Source organism: Muntiacus reevesi, chromosome 14 (genome assembly GCF_963930625.1).
Source record: "Muntiacus reevesi chromosome 14, mMunRee1.1, whole genome shotgun sequence".
NCBI classification, from domain to species: domain Eukaryota; kingdom Metazoa; phylum Chordata; class Mammalia; order Artiodactyla; family Cervidae; genus Muntiacus; species Muntiacus reevesi.
Window position 1 is genome coordinate 29572877 of NC_089262.1, and position 20084 is coordinate 29592960.

General features: G+C 40.7%; 1 protein-coding gene across 1 annotated transcript in view; it reads right to left on the reverse strand.

The window, feature by feature from the left end:
* ADAMTS12 (ADAM metallopeptidase with thrombospondin type 1 motif 12) overlaps nucleotides 1–20084 on the reverse strand; it is a 377986-nt gene that overhangs the window by 144750 nt on the left and 213152 nt on the right. The window contains exons 6-11 of the mRNA XM_065905225.1: nucleotides 17242–17366; nucleotides 13971–14120; nucleotides 8214–8357; nucleotides 7469–7613; nucleotides 2955–3047; nucleotides 898–1043 (exon numbers count right to left, since the gene is read on the reverse strand). Coding sequence (XP_065761297.1) covers nucleotides 898–1043; nucleotides 2955–3047; nucleotides 7469–7613; nucleotides 8214–8357; nucleotides 13971–14120; nucleotides 17242–17366 — 803 coding nt within the window. The remainder of the gene's footprint in view (nucleotides 1–897; nucleotides 1044–2954; nucleotides 3048–7468; nucleotides 7614–8213; nucleotides 8358–13970; nucleotides 14121–17241; nucleotides 17367–20084) is intronic.

The following is a 20084-nucleotide window of genomic DNA, read 5'->3' on the forward strand; positions in this document are numbered from 1 at the left end:
GATGGAATTGTTTTAGTATATATCATTTGCCTTTTAAAATATGTGACTCTTACTGATCAACACAGACTAATGTAAATTTAGATAAAAGAAATTTAAAACATTTTCTACTTAGAGAAGTCATCATATGCACACTGCTAAAAAATTATACTTAGTAACTAGTATGCCAGCAAATAATGAAATTAAGAACGTAATATATACATTTGTAAATCAAGAAAACAGCATTTCACATAAAATATCACTATACAAACTTAAAATATCAAAAAAATTAAGCAACTTGATTAAAAAATTGGAAGCAAAAAAAAGCAAAAAAAAAAAAATTGAAAGCAACTTGTAAAATAACTTCTATGAAATCTTTAACAAACTAATACAGAACTCTGAGGTTTACAAAATTCTTATCCAAAACATTAAAAATAATCATCCTCAAAAAATGTGCCAAGTTATATATAATTGGTTACCCAAGAGAAGAAAACAGTTTTTATAAAATTATACATTCATTATGATGGAAAGAAAGCTGTGTCTTATCAGTAAAATTGGGTATGATAATCCTCACTGATAGAATGGGGTTATTTAAGAGGACTTAATTGTATAATCTTCTAGAGACTTTCACATGGATTGCACTTTTAAAAATGTTTTGCTTATTTCTCCAAATGATGAAATCAGTTTAGTTACCCAAGTTCGAATCCAGTACCAAGCCAAAATGAGACAAAGCAAAAACTTTGTTTCAGAAAAAAAATTGCAGAATTTTTTTCTTCTCTATGAATCTTCCTTCGGGCTCTCTTTGTCTTTGGGAACCTACTTAGTTTCCTGGGAGAGCCCTGGGGTCACTGACATCAACACATTCACAACTGGTCTCCCAGTGCTCAAGGAAAGAAGAAAAACATCTTTGACTTGACTTACTCAGGGTTGTTGCAGAGCCTCTCTGCACTCTGGGCTCCGGCCCCACAGGTCCTGGAACAGTGGGACCAGGGTGACCAGCGGCCCCAGCCTCCAGGAATGCTCTCTGGTTTTTTGCCCACTGTGATACACTTGCCAGCCATACACCACTGAAAAGGGAAGAGACAGGAGATGCGTATGTCAGAAAGGTTTCATAACAAGCTGACTCAGGAACCCTAGCAGCCTGAACCCAGTTCTTCCTGATCAAGCAGACTTCCTACAGTCACATATCAGATGTAGAACAAAGAGCATCTCATAAAAGAATTTCCCCCGAGAGTCTTGGGTTTTAGAATCAGAGAATTTCAGGAATTAAATGGAATGTTATGTGCCTAGTTGCAGTGAAAGGAATATGACTCAAAGTGTGACTGGATGCCAGAATGTTAACTTCCTTTATTAAGAAAATCTTGCTATGGAAAGCATGTCAGCTGACTTTGCTTAGTAACATAGCTGTTCAATAATATAATTGATTTACTTTCTGATGCAAGCTTCTTATCTTGTTGAGAACCATAACAAACATTTTGTAGACTGGAACTGTGATAGCACTCCTTTATAGCCTCTATGGGTATTTAATGTTTGCAACAGATAACTCATCCCCTCTGTAAAAAATCTCACTGCTGAAAAACCCAAGTTGTTACAGAAGTTTAAGTTCTTTCTAATAAGAAAAAATTCTGCTCTCCTGTAACTCTTTGCATTGTTTCCAGTTCTGACATTTCAAGTGGCTCAGGAAAAATTCCACTCTCTCCCTCTTCAAGGGACTCCTTCAACAACTATCAGTTTAGGAGGGTGAACATACAAAAAGAGAAACAAGAAATGCAAGCTGGTTGTTAGAAGTGGCCACATTTCACAGTGGATCTGGGTGTGTTTCATCTGCTTGCCTCCTCTTCCTCATTATTTCTGGTGACTGTGGATTTTGATCAAGCTCTATGATCTCAATGATGAGTCACGACATACTCAAGCTACATGAAGACACCCACTAAAGACATAAATCCTAGGCCCACACAAACCCAAATTGTGCTCTTGAACAACACGTATTACCCTGTCTTCAGACAGTCTGGACACCTAACATCTCTGAGTTCTTGAGTATTTGGTTTCCTGCTTAGTAAGGTGGGTAGGACTTTAAGAAATGCAGTCAGGTCAGATGATGAACAGGCTTCCCAGGAGGCTCAGTGGGTAAGGAACTCACCTGCCACTACAGGAGATGCAAGTTCGATCCCTGGGTCAGGAAGATCTCCTGGAGGAGGGCATAGCAACTCACTCCAATATTCTTGCCTGGAGAATCCCATAGACAGAGGAGTCTGACAGGCTACAGTCCATGGGGTCGCAAAGAGTCAGACACAACTGAAGAAACTGAACACGCATGCTTGCAGATGATGAGCAAGAAGATAACATATGGTCTGAAATCAACATCTTTGGAAAAAAGAAGCCACTGACTTGTCCTTCCCAATGTTCAATATGAAAGTGAAAGTGTTAGTCGATCAGTCGTGTCCAACACTTTGCGACTCCACGGACTGTAGCCCATCAGGCTCCTCTGTCCATGGAATTTCCCAGACAGGAATACTGGAGCGGGCTGCCATTCCCTTCTTCAGAGGATTTTCCAGACCAGGGATCGAACCTGGGTCTCCCACATTGCAGGCAGATTCTTTACCATCTGAGCCACGAGGGAAGCCCCAGTGCTCAATGCAGAGGGGGAGGAAAGGTTAAAGAGAAGGTTGATGATAAGCTCATCGGATGTTACTGATCACAAACTCCACAAAAGTTGGTCAGGAAAAGGTGGGCCAGATGTTGTGTAATTGGAGTGTGTCTTGGGTTTCAGCCCTCTCTTGCTAATTACCTGTCCCAAGTGAAGGCTCAAGAGGAGTAGTGGAAGTAGAATCCTTTCCTCTGGCAAGTCTAACTGTATGATGATCTCCATTCACCCAGAAACAGCTCCTCTCCAGGGTCTCCTCTCCAGCTCTGCCCAAGAGTGTAAGCCCCCTACCCCTACCTTCCTTCCTCAGCCTGGCACCCCACTGACATCTCACCTTCTTCTCACCACATTGAGTCCCATCTGCAGCAGCGTCCAACTTGGAGCGACAAAAGCCCTTCACTGAGCACCACAGTGTCTGGCAAACATTCTGGAAAACAAACATGAGTCTGAGCTTTTTTGTATTTTTCAAAACTTGCACAAAAGCATTTCTACAGTGATGGTGTAATCTACACAGGTTCATCCACATACCCACAATAAATGCTACGGTTGTTACTGAGTAAACTGATAGAAAGTGATCACTCAAGGAACCTCCGTTTAAACTTAATCTGAACATTGTCATTACACATAAACAGTTGGCTGTAGGCCATTCTAGGCCATATGGAAATGGGAGATAAAACACATTTGCCGAGAGTAGAATTTCTGTATGTGTGGTATAATGTCCACCATTCAATGCCCTCAGGAAGGGCTAATGGTGACATTTGTCATCAAAGGAAAATCCAGACTGTGATGGAAGGCAATCTGCTTACAAATAGCTGGGTGGTTATAACTTGAGCCTGCTCATTGAAGGAAAGGGAAACTACTCCATCTAGAAAACCTCAGGTCATTTACTTATTACCCCAAATAGCCAGTATGTTTTAGCTGCCAGGGAGTGAATTGGATACTGCCTCTCTTTCTCCTCCTGCAGCAGGAACAAGGGAAGGCTGACAAAATTCTTGTATATCATCTGAAATGATTCAGGTGCTTCCACCCACCTTTTAGTCTTTCTTTTATCCACCCATCTGCTATCATTCCATCTACTTAGTATACTCTATACTCAATATGTTCTTTCATCATAAGACCTCATAATTTTTAACCGTTTTAGAAAATTCTTAATTTTTATCTTTCTAAATCTTGCTTCTCCATGATTATCTCTATTCTTTCCTTTTGCAATTTCTGCAATTAATAATTATTATTGATGGACCTTCTTACGCTGTACTTCAGATTTCAGCTTACTTTCATATTTTTTAGCTCTCAATTTCCTTGTACATAAACATTGAAAAAGCCTGGATTTGTATCAGGAAATGGCCATTCTCTCCTCCATCACACAATTCTGAGAAAAACTCAAGTGGGATGGGAAGTAATTTTTTCAACTCTAAATTTCAGTTGATTTTCTCTTTAATTCTATCAAGTCTGCTGTGTAACTCGTCCATAAATTTTAAGTCAATCATGATATTTTTCATTTCTAGAGGTTGTAAGTGTTCTTTACAACATCCAACCAATAATTTAAATGAACCCAGGGATGGCTGTGAAAATTCTCTCCAAAAGAATCTGCCAGCCATCTAAACCATAGAGAATAGCCTGACATGAAGTTTCATAACCAAGAGTTTACAATAGAAGCAGAAATTGACAAAAGGAAATAATACATAATAAGTGAAACTGAGAAGAAATCTCAAATAGGAGAAACAGACACACACAGACTCTGGACATCGAAACTATCCGTTATAATTTGCAGTTATAAATTATAAAATAAATGTGTCTTATATGATTAAAGAAACAGAAGATCATACTGAAAGTTTAAACTAGAAATAAGAGGTCATAAAAAAATCGGAGAAAATTTAGAGAAAAAATTCAAAGAGACTGTTGTAACTAAAAAAAAAAGTAACATAAATGAGATTAAAAAGTCAACATGTTAAATAGAGGATTGGACCTATTTGAAAAGAGCAATAGTGAGTTTGAAGAGAAAAAGAAAGTACACAAAATGTGAAGATATTAAGAGATGAAAAATATGAAGGAGAGAGTTCAAGATGAAAGATTAGTGGGGTAAAGTCCAACATACATGCATTTAGAATTCCAGGTTAGAGAGTGGAGGGTTAAAATAATATTTTAAGAGATTAGCTCAAAGAGAGAGCGAGGATGAATCCTGAAGCTCCCTTTAAGCCATTTTAGAGAATCTGAATGTTGTTGGAGAGGCTTAGGAGGCCGTGAAATATTTTAACAACAGAGGAACACAATCAGATTTCCTTCATAAATGTCAATTTGGCTATGTTTTGGGGAATAAGTCAGAGTCTTAGAAAGGAGTCCAACCAGGGGTCTCACTGAAATCATATAGGAGCACATGGATTTTAGAGACCTTTTGGAGGCAGAATTAGCATTGCTTGGTAACCAGTTAGAAGTAAGAGTGAGGGATTTTTACAACAATCTTATCTTCTCTGTGAAGTCTTGCTTGTTCTGTCTGAGCACAGTTACTTCCTCTTAAAAGTTCTTTCTCTATGTCTATTTTTGTGTTTATCTGACCATTAAAATTTCCCTGTCAACCTTCCCCACCAGAGCAGGAGCTCCTCAAGGTCAGAGAACTTATCTTATTCATTTTTGAGGCTTCATCTTTTTCATACTATTCAGGACATAGCATAAAATCTGGCAGGGGTCAACCAGACTCATTCACATCTCTGTATAATTAACACTGATACTTTTGCACTAAAAGGAATGGTTCAGAGAATAGACAAGATCCAGATCACAAAGGGATGCAAGGAGTTGATATTTTATCCTGTGGTCAGTAGGAACCCTAACAGCAGAGTAGAGCCATGGTTAGATTTGTGTCTTTTTGAAATAACTTGAGCAACAGTGTGAATGGGGGTGAGGCTAGGTAGAAGGTAATTACAATAGTAAGGAGAGGTGATGACGTAACGAGAAGTAATAGTTGTTGTTCAGTTGCTCAGTCATTTCTGACGCTTTGCGACCCCATGGACTGCAGCACGCCAGGCTTCCCTGTCCTTCACTATCTCCCAGAGCCTGCTCAAACTCATGTCCATCGAGTCGGTGATGCCATTCAACCATCTCATCCTCTGTCACCCCCTTCTCCTCCCGAGTCGGTGATGCCATCCAACCATCTCATCCTCTGTCACCCCCTGCTCCTCCCGCCCTCAATCTTTCCCAGCATCAGGGTCTTTTCTAATGAGTCAGCTCTTCTCATCAGGTGGTCAAAGTGTTAGAGTTTCAACTTCAGCATTAGTCCTTCCAATGAATATTCAGGGTTGATTTTCTTTAGGATTGACTGGCTTGATCTCCTTACAGTCCAAGGGACTCACAAGAGTCTTCTCCAACACACCACCAAAGCATCAATTCTTCAGCACTCAGCCTTCTTTATGATCCAGCTCTCACATCCATACATGACTACTGGAAAAACCATAGCTCTGACTATATGCACCTTTGTAGGCAAAGTAATGTCTCTAGTTTTTAATATTCTGTCTATGTTGGTCATAGTTTTTCTTCCAAAGAATAAGCGGTCTTTTAATTTCATGGCTGCAGTCAGCATCTGCTGTGATTTTGGAGCCCAAGAAAATTAAGTCTCTTACTGTTTCCACTGTTACCCCATGTATTGGCCATGAAGTGATGGGACCGTATGCCATCATTTTTATTTTTTGAATGTTGAATTTTAAACCAGCTTTTTCACTCTCCTCTTACACATTCATCAAGAGGCTATTTGGTTCCTCTTCACTTTCTATCATAAGGCTGGTGTCATATGCATTTGTGAGGTTATTGATATTTCTCCTGGCAATTTTGATTCCAGCTTGTGCTTCATCCAGGCTGGCATTTCACATGATGTACTCTTCATAGAAGTTAAATAAGCAGAGTGACAATACACAGCCTTGATGTACTCCTTTCACAACTTGGAACCAGGTTCTAACTGTTGCTTCTTGATCTGCATACAGATTCCTCAGGAGGCAGATGAGAGGAGGCAGGAGTCTGGTATACCCATCCCTTTAAGAATTTTCCACAGTTTATTGTGATCCACATAGTCAAAGATTTTAGCATAGTCAATAAGGCTTTTCTGGACTTCTCTGCTTTTTCTATGATCCAATGAATGTTGAGAATTTGATCTCTGGATCAAATACTTCAAAGGTAATAGTAAGGAGAGGTAGAGGTAATGAGAGATGGACTCAGGAGAGCAGTAATAAGAATGATTAGATGTTGAAAATAGAGAAGAATGAATAAGGGGTAAATCTTATTCCTACCTTGGCCTCTGGAGGTGCTCAGCAGCCAGACAGGAAATTTAGGAAAGGGAGCAACTTCAGGGATTAAGTTGGTTGCTATGGAGCCTGCAGGTATGAATCCCTGTGATTCTTGAAAAGCACTATCGCATTTTCTTAACCACCACCCAGTTGTAAAGGATACCAAAGAGGTGGGTCAAAGAATATGAATGACCTCAACTTCAGTCCTTCTACCTTACAGACATCTTGCCATGAATAGAAAGTTTCCATTTCTGGATCTTTGAAAGTGAAAGCCACTCATTCGTGTCTGACTCATTGCAACCCCACAGACTATACAGTCCATGTAATTCTCTAGGCCAGAATACTGAAGTGGGTAGCCTTACCCTTCTCCAGGGGAATCTTCCTAACCCAGGGATCGAACCCAGGTCTCCTACATTACAGGCGGATTCTTTACCAGGTGAGCCACAAGGATTTCCCAATATTTCCCTGGCCCTCCTTTAGCATGTTGGATCTCAAGCCCTGCATATATCCGCCAGAGGCACCAGTGTTGATACCCAACATTTACTTCTTACCGAACACTTACCAAATACCCAACACTTACTTCTACTTCCTGGCAGAAGGTAGCATTTGGGCCATACTGCAGCTGGCATTGGTGGTGAACATCATAGATCACTCCAGGGGCAATGATGTTGGACTTCAAGCCTTTCTTTTGGGGGATGTCATCCAGACAGAACCCCCAGCCTCGGCTGAAAACAAGTGAATAGAAATGAGAGCAGTGACTTACAATTTCCTTCTAAATGAAACATTTAGTTTTTCATTCAAGAGAAACTTCTATTTCTCTAGTATTCTCTGTCCTTTAAGATAACTTTATTTTTACTAGGCCCAAGGAGGTAAGAGTTGTCTAAAAGGAAATGCAAATCACAATCCCACACCATTTGCTCAGATGTGATCTAAGAAATATTTATAAGCAGTGGTAAAATGAAAAAAATTATCATATTACCCCCAATGGGGTATGGTGACAACTTCTGACTTGTCCTAGTCGTTCTTGCCAGTCCCCCAGGGACTTAACTCACGCTTAGATCATAAAGAGCCCCTTTCAAATGACAGCAAGCTGAAGGAGGGTTGGGGGAGACAGAGTGTTCACCTGGCTTAAACTGGGGGCAGAACCCACCTGGATCTCAGGGTCAGAGAGCAGAAGCAAGTTACCTGTTACAGTTACTGTTACCACCCTGACCCTGTGACCTGTGAGAGGAACTGAGGCTTTTCCAGGTCTTGGGTAGAACGCAACGTGACCTCCGGTGTACAGAGCCCTGAGTGAGGCTACGCTGAGATGCGCGGTGACTTACTCCAGGAAACGAGTGATATAGTCCTTGCTGCATCTGGACCATGTCAGCGGGGCGGGATTGTACTGCAGCTGGCGGGACATGATGTACAGGTGCCTGCCCACCGGCTCACAGTCGTTTTCCTTCCCATCATGCTGGATGCCGAAGCTGCAGGGAAGCACAGAGCACAAGGATATTAAAGAGGCAAGCATGAAACAAGAAGAAAACCACAGTTCCTCCAAGGTGAAAATAACCCACAGAGAGCCACCTTTGTATAGAAGGCATCTGATTACAAAGTGGGACTTTGAAGTTGGAGGGGGCTAGCTAATTTTCAACTAGAAAGCACAGGAAACATTTTAGGCATGGTTTTGTTTCAAACATACAACCCTGGGAGCCATGTGGCTAATCCAAAAAACTTCCGTTTGGCAGAAAGCTAAAAGCTTCCAGTTTGGCTTTGGCTTTCTATGAGATTACAGTCAGGAGGGCAAATCTTGCCTCCAGCTGTCTTCTTTCTCCTGCTGTAGCAACTGCAGCACAAATGAACAAAACCTTCCTTTTGCTTTTTCATCATAATTTACTGGAGAGCATTAAAGGCAAAGCCTATGGGAGACTTTGTCAGAAGCTGCAAGCTTGGAATGGATGGATTTCTTTCCAGTATCATACAAGCCCTACAATATATAGACATTAGGCAGCACGCACAGTCTAGTGGGCTTCCCAGGTGGCATGAGCGGTGAAGAACCCATTTGCCAATGCAGAAAACGTGAAGAGATGTGGGTTTGATCCCTGGGTTGGGAAGATCCCCTGGAGAAAGGAATGGCAGCCCACTCCAGTATTCTTGCCTGGATAATTCCTTGGATAGAGGAGACTGGAGGGCTACGGTCCACGGGGTCGCAAGGAGTCAGACACGACTGAGCGACTAACACTTTACTTCATCGTTGTCTAGCTGGCTTATTTTCCTTTTTCAGATGAGTTTGAGATTTGTCAAAAGTCACAAGCTAGCTCATGACAAAGCTCAGTGTTCTGCAGATCTCTGTGCTCCTAAATCAGGGCTCCTGTCTCCTTCGGTCGGCTCCCTGACCTCCCATTGCCAGGGGTAAACAGGTGAAGTAGCCGTGAAAGGCCCTAAAATGCTTAACTGACCCCCATGGCAAGGAGGTGCCTGGGAAAGAGGCTGACTGAGAAATGTCTGTTTATAAGCCAAGATCTCAGGATCACTGCCAAGATGCTTTCTGAGTCCCCACAAGACCTCTCTCTGCTGGAATCTGCTTTTTGGACACTTGCAACCTGGAGATGTTGGCTCAACTTTCCAAATTTGAACAGAGGAAGCTATGACCTTTTACTCTGCTAGTGAAATGCAATTCCTCTGACAGGAAAGCTCATATCCAACTTTAATAAAATCTCCTGATCAACATTAACAACACTTGCAGAAACAGTCTTTGTGGGATTTAGAAATTTTCTTGTATTATTTTTTATACATTAAGATGTTATCAACTTACTTACAGACTCTGATCACATTCCACATGAATACAAAATTCATAAAGGAGTCACAGAATTAATCTACAAAGCTCTTTTATCACCCAACCAAAAAGAATTTAATTCAATGAAAGTTTTTTTTTTTTCCCTGATCAGGCCTTCCCCAGGCTGTTGAAAATCCAGTCCTATCCTGTTCATTAAGTAATCCACAAGTTCACCTGTTTAAAAGTTAGGAAAAATCTTAAACAAACATGGTTCTAAAAATCTCCATTAATAATGGCTTTTCTAGCATCAGCCATTCCAATATGACAAGCCAGATGTCTGGATCTTATATACTTTATGTTAGTCACTCAGTCATGTCCAACTCTTTGTGATCCCATGGAGGGATTTCCAAGGCAAGAATACTGGAGTGGGTTGCCATTTCTTTCTCCAGGGGATCTTCCTGACCCAGGGATCAAACCCAGGTCCCCTGCATTGCAGGCAGATCCTTTACCACTGAGCCACCAGGGAAGCCTATCCTAGATACTGGGTGACTTCAAACCTACCCTCTACATACATCAGCTCCCCAAAAGCTCATGTTGCTCCATCTAAGGTTTTTAGTTCCCTAAAGCATTCCCCTCTCCAGCTCTATCGCTCCTCTGTGCTCCCATCCAACAAAAGAAAAGCAAAGCTACTAAACAAAGGTTCCTGTGGACATGTCTACTCTCTCTATATGAGGGGAGCGCTCGAGTCTTATGGGATCAGTGGGTCAGTGAAAAATGAGAGACAGGAAAAATACATGAGGTCAGAGGGATGGAAGGTGTTTCCAAGAAGCTACTTCCCAGCAAGTGGGATAAACCTCAAAAGCAGTTTGGACTAACAGCCTACTACAGGTTGAAACAACTCACTGGCTGTTGAATTAGCCTGCTTTGCTACATCTTGGTTTTACAATTCCTGCTAGATGGGTTTACGAAAATTACAGACATGAAATAGCAAGCTAAGTCACTGCCTGAGTCTTAGGGTATCACTTGGTCAGACATTTTACTATTCATTTTATGGTGGAGTAGAACCAGCAGAGAACAAGAACCATGAAAGTATGAATGTGAGCTTTTCTAACTTATTCAGGAAATACCAACTTGGCATATGCAACAAGGAAAGCTCTATAAATGAAATAAATGGAATATCCCAATCCAGAAGAATGGGAAATACTGGATGGATGTTGCATTGCAAGTGTCCACCTCTATCATGATATTTTCATTACTTCAAGGGAAAGGATGCTTGGTCTCAGAGAGGTTTTTAAATTTCCTTCTGCAATTCCATCTTCGTTTTGGTAATTCACCTATTAAGGGATGAGAGCTTAGGGATGGATGATGGGTATAATTTAGGCTTCTCATAAATGGAACTTAAAAATTTTTTTTTCTCAAAATAAAAATGCAATTATTTAGGCCAAAGCACAAGTTAACTTCACTTTCTATTTTAAATCCTATGCAATCAGTAATGAAATAAACAAATTTTCAAGAACAATGGAGTATCTTTGTTATTAAACTATAATGACTATCTGAGGTTAGTGGCTTATTATACTTTTCTTTTTCTGGCATCAGGCTGTTTCATTGATGTGCCCAGTGTTTCTCAGTTTGGTCCACAGCTAGTTAGAACCTTATATCTAAAAAGAGAACTGAATATTTCAGAAGCATCTTGTGCTATGAACAGATTTCTCAGGGTACTCCTAGTGGCTTCTCTCCTTCAGTTTTGTGTCTTACCACAGGCTTGTCAAATTCGAGCTTATATGTCTTTCTTCAACTTTGTCCTTCTTTCCTCTTCTTTTTTGTTTTCAGTCACGCCTCTTGGCTTGCAGAATCTTAGTTCTCTGATTAGGGAGTGAACCTGAGCCCCCAACAGTGGAAGCGCAGAGTCCCAACCACTGAACCACCAGGAAATTCCCCAGTTTTGTCTTTCCTATCAGTGACCCTAAACTTTTTTTCCATTTAAAAGATAGGGTTTTATTTAGGTCAACTGTACATGGCCCAATGCCCTCTTTTAAAATTTTAATTCATTATATTTACATATTAAATTTATATTATTATATCATTATTGATTCAGATGCAAGTTGTAATAAATAATACAAAGAGGTCCCACGTACCCTTTACCCACTTAAGCCTCATGGTAACATCTTGCAAAACTATAATACAATATCACAGCTGGGATGTTGATGTTGATATAGTCAAGACACAGAACATTTTCACCTGGTGGGATTCCTCACATTGCACTTTGTAGCCAGACCTACTTTCCATCCCTCCCCCATCCCCTGCTTAAGCTCCGGCAGCCACTAATGTGTTCTCTATTTAGATAATTTTATTATTTCAATAATGCTATGTAAGTGCAATCTTACAGTATGTAACCTTTAGGGACTAGTTTTTTTCACTGAGCATAATTGTTCAAAGATTCATCGAGGTCACTGCATGTATCAATAATTGGTCCTTTTTCTTACTGAGTAGAATTCCATGATATGGATCCATCACAGTTTTAACCATTCACCACACTGAGTTGAAACAACCCCAGGGTTGCTTCCAGTTTGGGGCTATTAAGATTAAGCTTCTATAAACTTTCGTGTATAGGTTTTTTTTAATATGAACATGCATCTTCATTTCTTCTTGATAAATGCCCAGAGTACAACTACTGGATCATAAGTAGTATCAGTTTACTTTTTAAAAACTGCCAAAATGAATTGAGGATATAGGATCCATTCTTTGGACACAAGTCAGCACTTGAGAATGTCTTTTATCAAGCAATCTTCTCCACTTTTCTTCAACTTGGGCATACCATTGCTGAGAATGTCTTGAGCAAACATTTCTCAGTTTGATCCAGTTATATTGCTTGACACTGCTTGACTAGAGATGCTGCTGACACCAGTGACTTTATTTGAGGCCACAAGGGACATCCTTCCATGTACCAGGATTGAGGGTGCCTTTACATTTGCACATAAGAATAATTTTCATTTTGCCAAGTTATTATCAACATGCCAACAACTATGGCCTGGTCTTTTCAGCATTTTGTCCTCAATCTTATTTAATTAAAAGCAAGTCACTTAACCTCTCTGTATTTGAATTTTTGATAATTAAGGATACTACACTATAGCACATTTATCTCCCAGGGCTTTTTGTTAAGGATCAAAGAAATCACAGTACCTAATCAAATCTACTCATTTCAGATATAAGAAAACAAGCACAAAGAAGTGAAGGGAATTATCTAAGGTCACAATATTGGCTGATGGAAAAGCCAGAATAACCACTCACATTTACCAATTCCCAAGCCAATACTCTGGTTTAGTACTTTAGGTAAAAGGATTTTGAAAAGTTCCAATATTATATGAGAAAAATGGTGAGAAAGCCCAGGCCAGAGAGGCCAGGCCTTGAATAATCTAGTCAACAGGGCTCTTCCTAATCCCACCTCTTTTTCTGGCTGGACATTCAGAGTATGCCCAGGGTTCTGCTTTCTTTCAGGCTGGTGGCCACATAACAGGTAGGAGTGCATCTGAGCCATTTATATGCCTCCCCACTCTGAGCTTCCACCTAGTATGATGTTCTCTCATTACTGGTTAATAAATACATCAATATAGTAAGTTACAAATAAGCTAAGATCTTTCCTCCTGAGAACTTCTGATACTCAGAGAATCCAGAATTCTCAACATTCCTTTACCAAAAATTTCTGAAACCTGCCTTCAATCAATTGATCTAATCAAGTTTACACATTATTGTGACAACTTGGACTTCCTGTTAACTGGTGTTTGTTTGATAGTCTTTCCAAGTTTAAAGCAGTTTTCCATTTTTTCCTTTTTTTCAGTGTCCCCCTTTAATACACACAAGTACAATGGGGCAAACAATAGTATCTACTTCACAATGTTGTTGAGGGAAGTCAATGACACAGCGTGAAATGTCTGGCATAAAGGAAAGACAAAGAATATTAAGGTTTGTGACTTTTTAATAATATGAATAACATTACTATTTCATAAGAACTAAATAGGAATTACTACTCCTGAATTAATCAATTAAATTAAAGCTTATCTCCTTGTTTCTGCTCACCTCATTCTAACTCAGAGACTTGCAGAGGTCTCTATGATTCTCTGATGTTGATGGTACAAGTGGTCAGGGCAGAGAAAACAGTGGAATCTTGAACTTGTGTCTTTCCCCAATCTTCCCTCCCCTCCCACTTTACAGATGAGAAAACAGATATTTAGGAGGTGATTCTCAAGCCACAATGCAATCTGATTCTCCTGAAACCCTGATACTGATGCCTGATCAGGAGGAGATCTCAGTTTCCTTGGCCTTTTACCTGTGTCCGAGTTCATGGGCAACTGTGAAAGCCAAGGGGAGTCCAGAGTCTTCGTTGATGTTACAACTCCGGTGGGGCTGGCACATTCCTGCCAGGTGGGACAGCCCCAGAGTCTCACAGCGGTGATTGACACCCGCACAGAGGTCTTTTCTGAAAGCAGAGAACAGGGATATGGAGGCGCCCCAAGATACATCTAGGAAAAAAACCCATCTGGCCATGAATTCACATTCAATATGGTCTGTAAAGCATGATTAAAATTGTTTTTAAAAGTCCACATAAATTTTAGGGAGTGATTTTGAATTCACGAGGATTATTCTGATTTTACCACTTCATTATTGAATCTCATTCACACCCAAAGAAATGTATGAAAATACAGCAAATGTTTTAATTTGAGTTGCTTTTACTCTTAATCTCAGGAAGCCAAATTAGATTATTTGACACACAAGAGAAGGATTTGATTGAAAGTTGGAATTAATCGAGCTTTTAAACAGGGAAAGGACAACCATCAGTGGTTGAGGTTTTTCAAACATGAAATGCCTTTTTGGCCTTTCTGAGGTATGTGTTGAAAAGGTATCCAAGAACTTTTGTTCATTCATGAAAAATGCAATTGGTCCCATCAGTCTATCCAGAGATCACATTCATGGTCTCACCGGTCCCACCACCCTAACAATAGAGCATATGGGAGGGGATGGACACATAAAGACTCCTAGGATCTCAGGATACAAGGAAGTTAGGTCCCTTGGAGGGAGGTGGGAGGGGGGTTCAGGATGGGGAACACATGCACACCCGTGACTGATTCATGTCATACGTATGGCAAAATCACTACAATACTGTAAAGTAATTAGCCTCCAATTAAAATGAATACATTTTTTAAAAATAAACAAAAAACAAAAACAAAACAAAACAACAACAACAACAAAACCCTGTCCATTGAGGGTCTATTAAGTATCCAGCAATAAAGAGGATAAAAGAGGATGACCAAAGGATTGTAAAATATGGGTCTTACAGGTAAGGAGCATAAGCTTCCAATAAGGGATCAGCTCCACCTCCAACAAGCACTGGAGATAGTATAAGAAAAGACATGCCTTGATATGAATCCACCAGCCCCATTTCACAAGGTGTATTCACACCAAATTCACCTTGTACCGAAAGCTCCTCTATAGGGAACTCTGTTGAAGCGGATCTCAGTCTAGTGCTCCAGAGACCAGTTCAGTCCTCTCCTTCCCTCCCTCCCTGTTCCTTCAGAGCAGAGATTCTCCACAGGGGTTGGTTTTGTTCCCTTCACCCTCCTCAGGAACCTTTGGCAATGTCTGGAGACAGTCATGGCTGTCACAACCTAGAGGAGGGTGCCACTGGCATCTCATGGATGGAGGCCAGGGATTCTGTTAAACACACTGCAATGCACAGGACAGACCCTCACAGCAAAGAATTAGCCAACCCAAAATGTCAATGGTGTTACTACTGAGAAATCCTGCTTCAGAACTTGAAATTCTCTCTACTGTCTAGGAGCTGGTTGAGGTTCATCAAAACTTGAAACCAGAACTCTGTTGTAAGGAAGGAAAATGATCATAATAAGAAGAAAAGGAGAACAGATCCTTTGTATTCTTACTGGGTGATAGTATGGCTACTAGGGTCAAACTAACTGGATTTAAGTCCCTGCTATACCTGTTAAAAGCAGTGAGATTTGGGGCAGGTGACATAATTGATAAGACTCAGTTTCTCAGTCTATAAAATAGGAATGATTGATAGTAATGAACTATCAGGGTTGTTGTGGGGATTAAATGGAATGATAATTGTTCTAACAGATGTAGCACTGAACCTGGCCCATGTCAAATACCCCTCAAAAGCCAGCTCTCATTAACTCACTCATTTATTCATGTGAAAATGAGAGGTGAAACGATTCTGCTTTCAGAGAAAGAAAAGAGACCCAGCTGAGACACAGCTGCCCACTGGCCAATGCTGGTTTTATGATCCAGGGTTCTTTCCTAGAGCCAGGTCTTACCTAGACTGAAGTTTTCTGTGGGCCATTTTCCTGGGTCCTCATGTTCCCTGGCTGCCTGCTGACTCCCCAAAGCCTCTGTGCTTAGATTCTACACCCACATCAACCTATTCCCTAGGGAAATTACAATCAACACAGGTGTCACAAGTCCTGATGAACCTAATGTAATAGGTTTATGCCATGGACTCATTTTGGAACATATTTTCAATCAGCCAAAGTTTTGATACTATCATTCAAAAGAGTGATTCTGGGATTGAAGTTTTTGGTTAGGGTAAGACAGGTATTTGGATAGGGTGGGAGCTAATTATCATCTCTTGTAGATACCCAACGTACTCGAATAATCCTGTCAAAGGGACAGAGGACAAGCCAAGATGTTCAGGGGCAGTCCGTCCTCCCCAGGGACAGCAAACAGATACCCAGGGCCTTCCCGATCATAAGGCTGGAGGGCCAGGCTGAAGGGCGTCTTCCACTCTACATCCCTGGATTCAGGATGTCTCTGAGTCTGCATAGGAGTACCCATTGAAAACTTACTCCTCCCCCCTCACTAACAACTTCATTTGTCTAGATTAAGATAGTACTTGTTATATAGTAGGTGCTCAAAAGATATCTATTTGATTAATGAGCACATATAGCCTTCCAAGAGCCTGGGCTGATAAGGTAAATTCACTAGGTTTTCACAGCTATGAGTCCTAGAAGTGCTGATGGTTCTTATTAGCACATGGGGTCTCTCTGTAGTCAGAACAAATAGTGTCTTCATGAGGGTAAAGGAGACAGAGGTGCAAGCAAATCACTCTGCCTATTCAGGGAAGGCCCTTCTCCCCATATTCTGTCTTCAACATCAGTCAGAGATGGAAGACTGATTTCTGTAGAGAGAGTTGCAGGTTTTAAAATTGGAGGAAATTTTTATAAAATAAAATTAAAGGATAAGAAATTCCACAGTGAAGAGTTATAGGAGGCTTTAATGAGGATCTGCAAACAAGCTTACTGATTGTTTATAGAGCTGCACCGAGAAGCCAGTTTTAATGATGAAATCATCTCTGGGATAGGAACAAGCAGATGCAGTTGATTAACACAGAGAGCTGTGCACATTTAGCAAGTTTACTAACTGCTCCCTTACTGGGATGGGAGTCAGGTGGTATCTAGTTCACAGAAGCTGCCTTTTAAATGACCAAGAACAACAGAGAGTAGAAGAATCTCATGAGTTTGAATACCTGGCAACATTTCCACTTGCCAATCCCCCCACCCATCTTACCATCCCTGGCTCTGCGGTACCTGGTGAGAAGGATGGCTACATCATGATGGGCAGGGTTGAGGTCACTCTTGGGATTGATGCTCTTCTGCCACTTGCAGAAGCTGGACAGTGTCTTCTCTGCATGGTGAACTATTTTCAATCCTTGCTGGAGAAAGAAGAGGGAGAGATCGGCATGGGTGAGATTTCTGTGGTCAGGGCTCATCACATTAGGCCCCAAAAGCAGCCAAGTGAGATGAGCTCTGGGTGAGTGCTCCCCAGACATTTGGCAAGAATCTGGGGAGGCCAACATACTCCTCTGGGTCACTCTCCTGCTCTAAACACTATTGTTTCCATGACTTCCATGAAAAGAACATAAAGATGAGAACTGTAGGACAGAAGTGATCACTGGGACAAGTAGACCTTGAAGGAAAATTAAAAATATATTAGCAAAGACCAACATCTGTTTGATGTTCTATTTCTAGTAGTTCTTTGTTTCCAAAGCCAATATGATGCCAAAGAGGTATTTTCATTTCTAATGCAAAATGAATATATTTTCAACAAAAAGCTCCTTCATTTCATGAGGTATCCTGCAAGGATGAATGGAGCATTTCATTGTCCATGGCCTCCATCTTGGTTTGACATCCATGGATGAAGGGCAGAAGGTAACATAATCTCTCCAGGCTTTTAACCATTTAGGATCGTTGACTGTCTGACAACAATTAGGATGCTGGAGTAGATGGCCCAGCCCACAATGTCAAGGGCTCCTGAGTCATATCTAGCTGGCCCACAGTTACTACTGAAGATGGGGGGAGAGGGCTGGTTCCAAATTAACTGGATGAACACTTGTCAAATGAAGAGGGGTAAAAAGATAATCAACCCTAGAGGGACTACAGCTTAATTTGAATTTTTAAAGGAGAAGTTCCTTTCCCCCACCTCATTCCTATGGAGTCTCTATATAGCCATCTCTTGTACAGGGTGGAGTCTACAGGCAGAATGATGACCTACATTGGCCTACTCTAATCTGAGTCTATTACTCTGGGCTAAGCCCAAGAACTTCAGGGTTGTCTCTACATCAGACTATGAGCTTTTTTCTCTATATTCTGTATTTTGATGAGACCCACATTCAAATTCAGCAAGGTCTGAGAGTGTTAGAAGTCCTCCAATGTCCCCTCATCCATACTGATTGACTACCAGAAATCATCTTCCCCTCATGAAAACACAGAAAGGTGGCTCACTGCTCATGCAAACTCACTGAACTCCGAGAGTAAAGAAGTTAAAAGAGAAGAAACAGACTTCATGGTTTAATAATCCTCATCATTAGCATCTATTAAAGGAGCTATGGTGGAGGAGGAGAGGTTCTGGGGGACTAGTTGGGCGTCACAGGGGCGTCAGTCTCCTAGTCAAACTGTAGGTAGACCAGGAACCCTACTGGAAGAAACCTACCACATCTACCTTAAAGAACTGGCCTGGTGGCATGAACTACAAATGGAAAGGAGGAAAAGAGGAAGTGAGGGTGGAGGGAAGAAGGACGGGAAAGGAAGAAGGGAAACATTTATCGATCTTTATTTATATGCCAGATAGTTGTAGATAAGTTCTCTTTTTAACTTAATTGTACCCTCTTAGTATTATTTATAGGCTTCCCTGGTAGCTCAGTTGGTAAAGAATCCTTCTACAATGCCGGAGACCCCGGTTTGATTTCTGGCTCAGGAAGATCCGCTGGAGAAGGGGTAGGCTACCCACTCCAGTATTCCTGGGCTTTCCTGGTGGAAGCAATATTTATAAAGAAGTGTTGCTATTTTCATTTTAAAACAAGAGAAAATTAAACCTCAGAGAAGTAAAGAACTAGCAGAAGATTGCTCAGGTCAGTTACTGAATCAAAGACTATGAAGCAGAAGGCTCCTAGATGGAGCTGTGGTTCTGTTAATAACTGGTGATCAGCCTCGTAAGAATGGGGCCTTACTTCTCCTTCAGACAGGAAGGCAAGCTATAAAACAAACCATCGACTATCACCAGATTGCTTTGAGGTTTGTTTTAAACTCTACATTTGCTTGTTTGTTTTGGGGAAAGGAAGGATGTGAAAGACATACTCATTAATTAAAAAATAATGCCATTTTGCATTATTCTGAAGAAAATGAAACTGGCATAAATCTAACAAAATATGTACAGGATCTGTATCCAGAATATTACAAACTTCTGAGGGATGGGATGAGCCTTGATCTAAACTTTACACCTTATATAAAAATTTTCTCAAAGTGGACCACAGACTGATACATAAAATTAAAAAAAAATTATAAAACTTAAAAAAAATCAGGGGAAAATCTTGGGTCCCCAGGACTAAGAAAAAAGTTTAGAGACTGGATACTGATAAGGTAATTCAGAAAAATTGAAAAAATGAATCTCATCAAAATGAAAAACTTTTGTTCTGGAAGAAACCTTGTGAAGAGAAAGAACAGAAGAACTCCAGAGTGAGAGAAAGTATTTGTAAGACAGATAGCTATCAAGCTCTTGTCTCTAGAAAATCTAAAGATCTGTCAAACCTCATCAATGAAAGAACAAGCAAACAGGCAAAAAACATGGAGAGACATGTCACTGAAGGGGATATACAGATGGCAAATAAGCACAATAAAAAGATGTTCAATCTTATTAACCATCAGAGAATTGCAAATGAAAACCACAATAAGATGTTGTTGTTTAGTCTCTCAGTTGTGTCTGATTCTTTGTGATCCCATGAACCATAGCCCACCAGGCTTCTCTGTCCATGGGATTTTCCTGGCAAGAATACTGGGGTCGATTGCCATTTCCTCCTTTAGGGGATCTTCCTGACCTAGGGACAGAATCTGCGTCTCCTGCATTGGTAAGTGGATTCTTTACCACTGAGCCACCA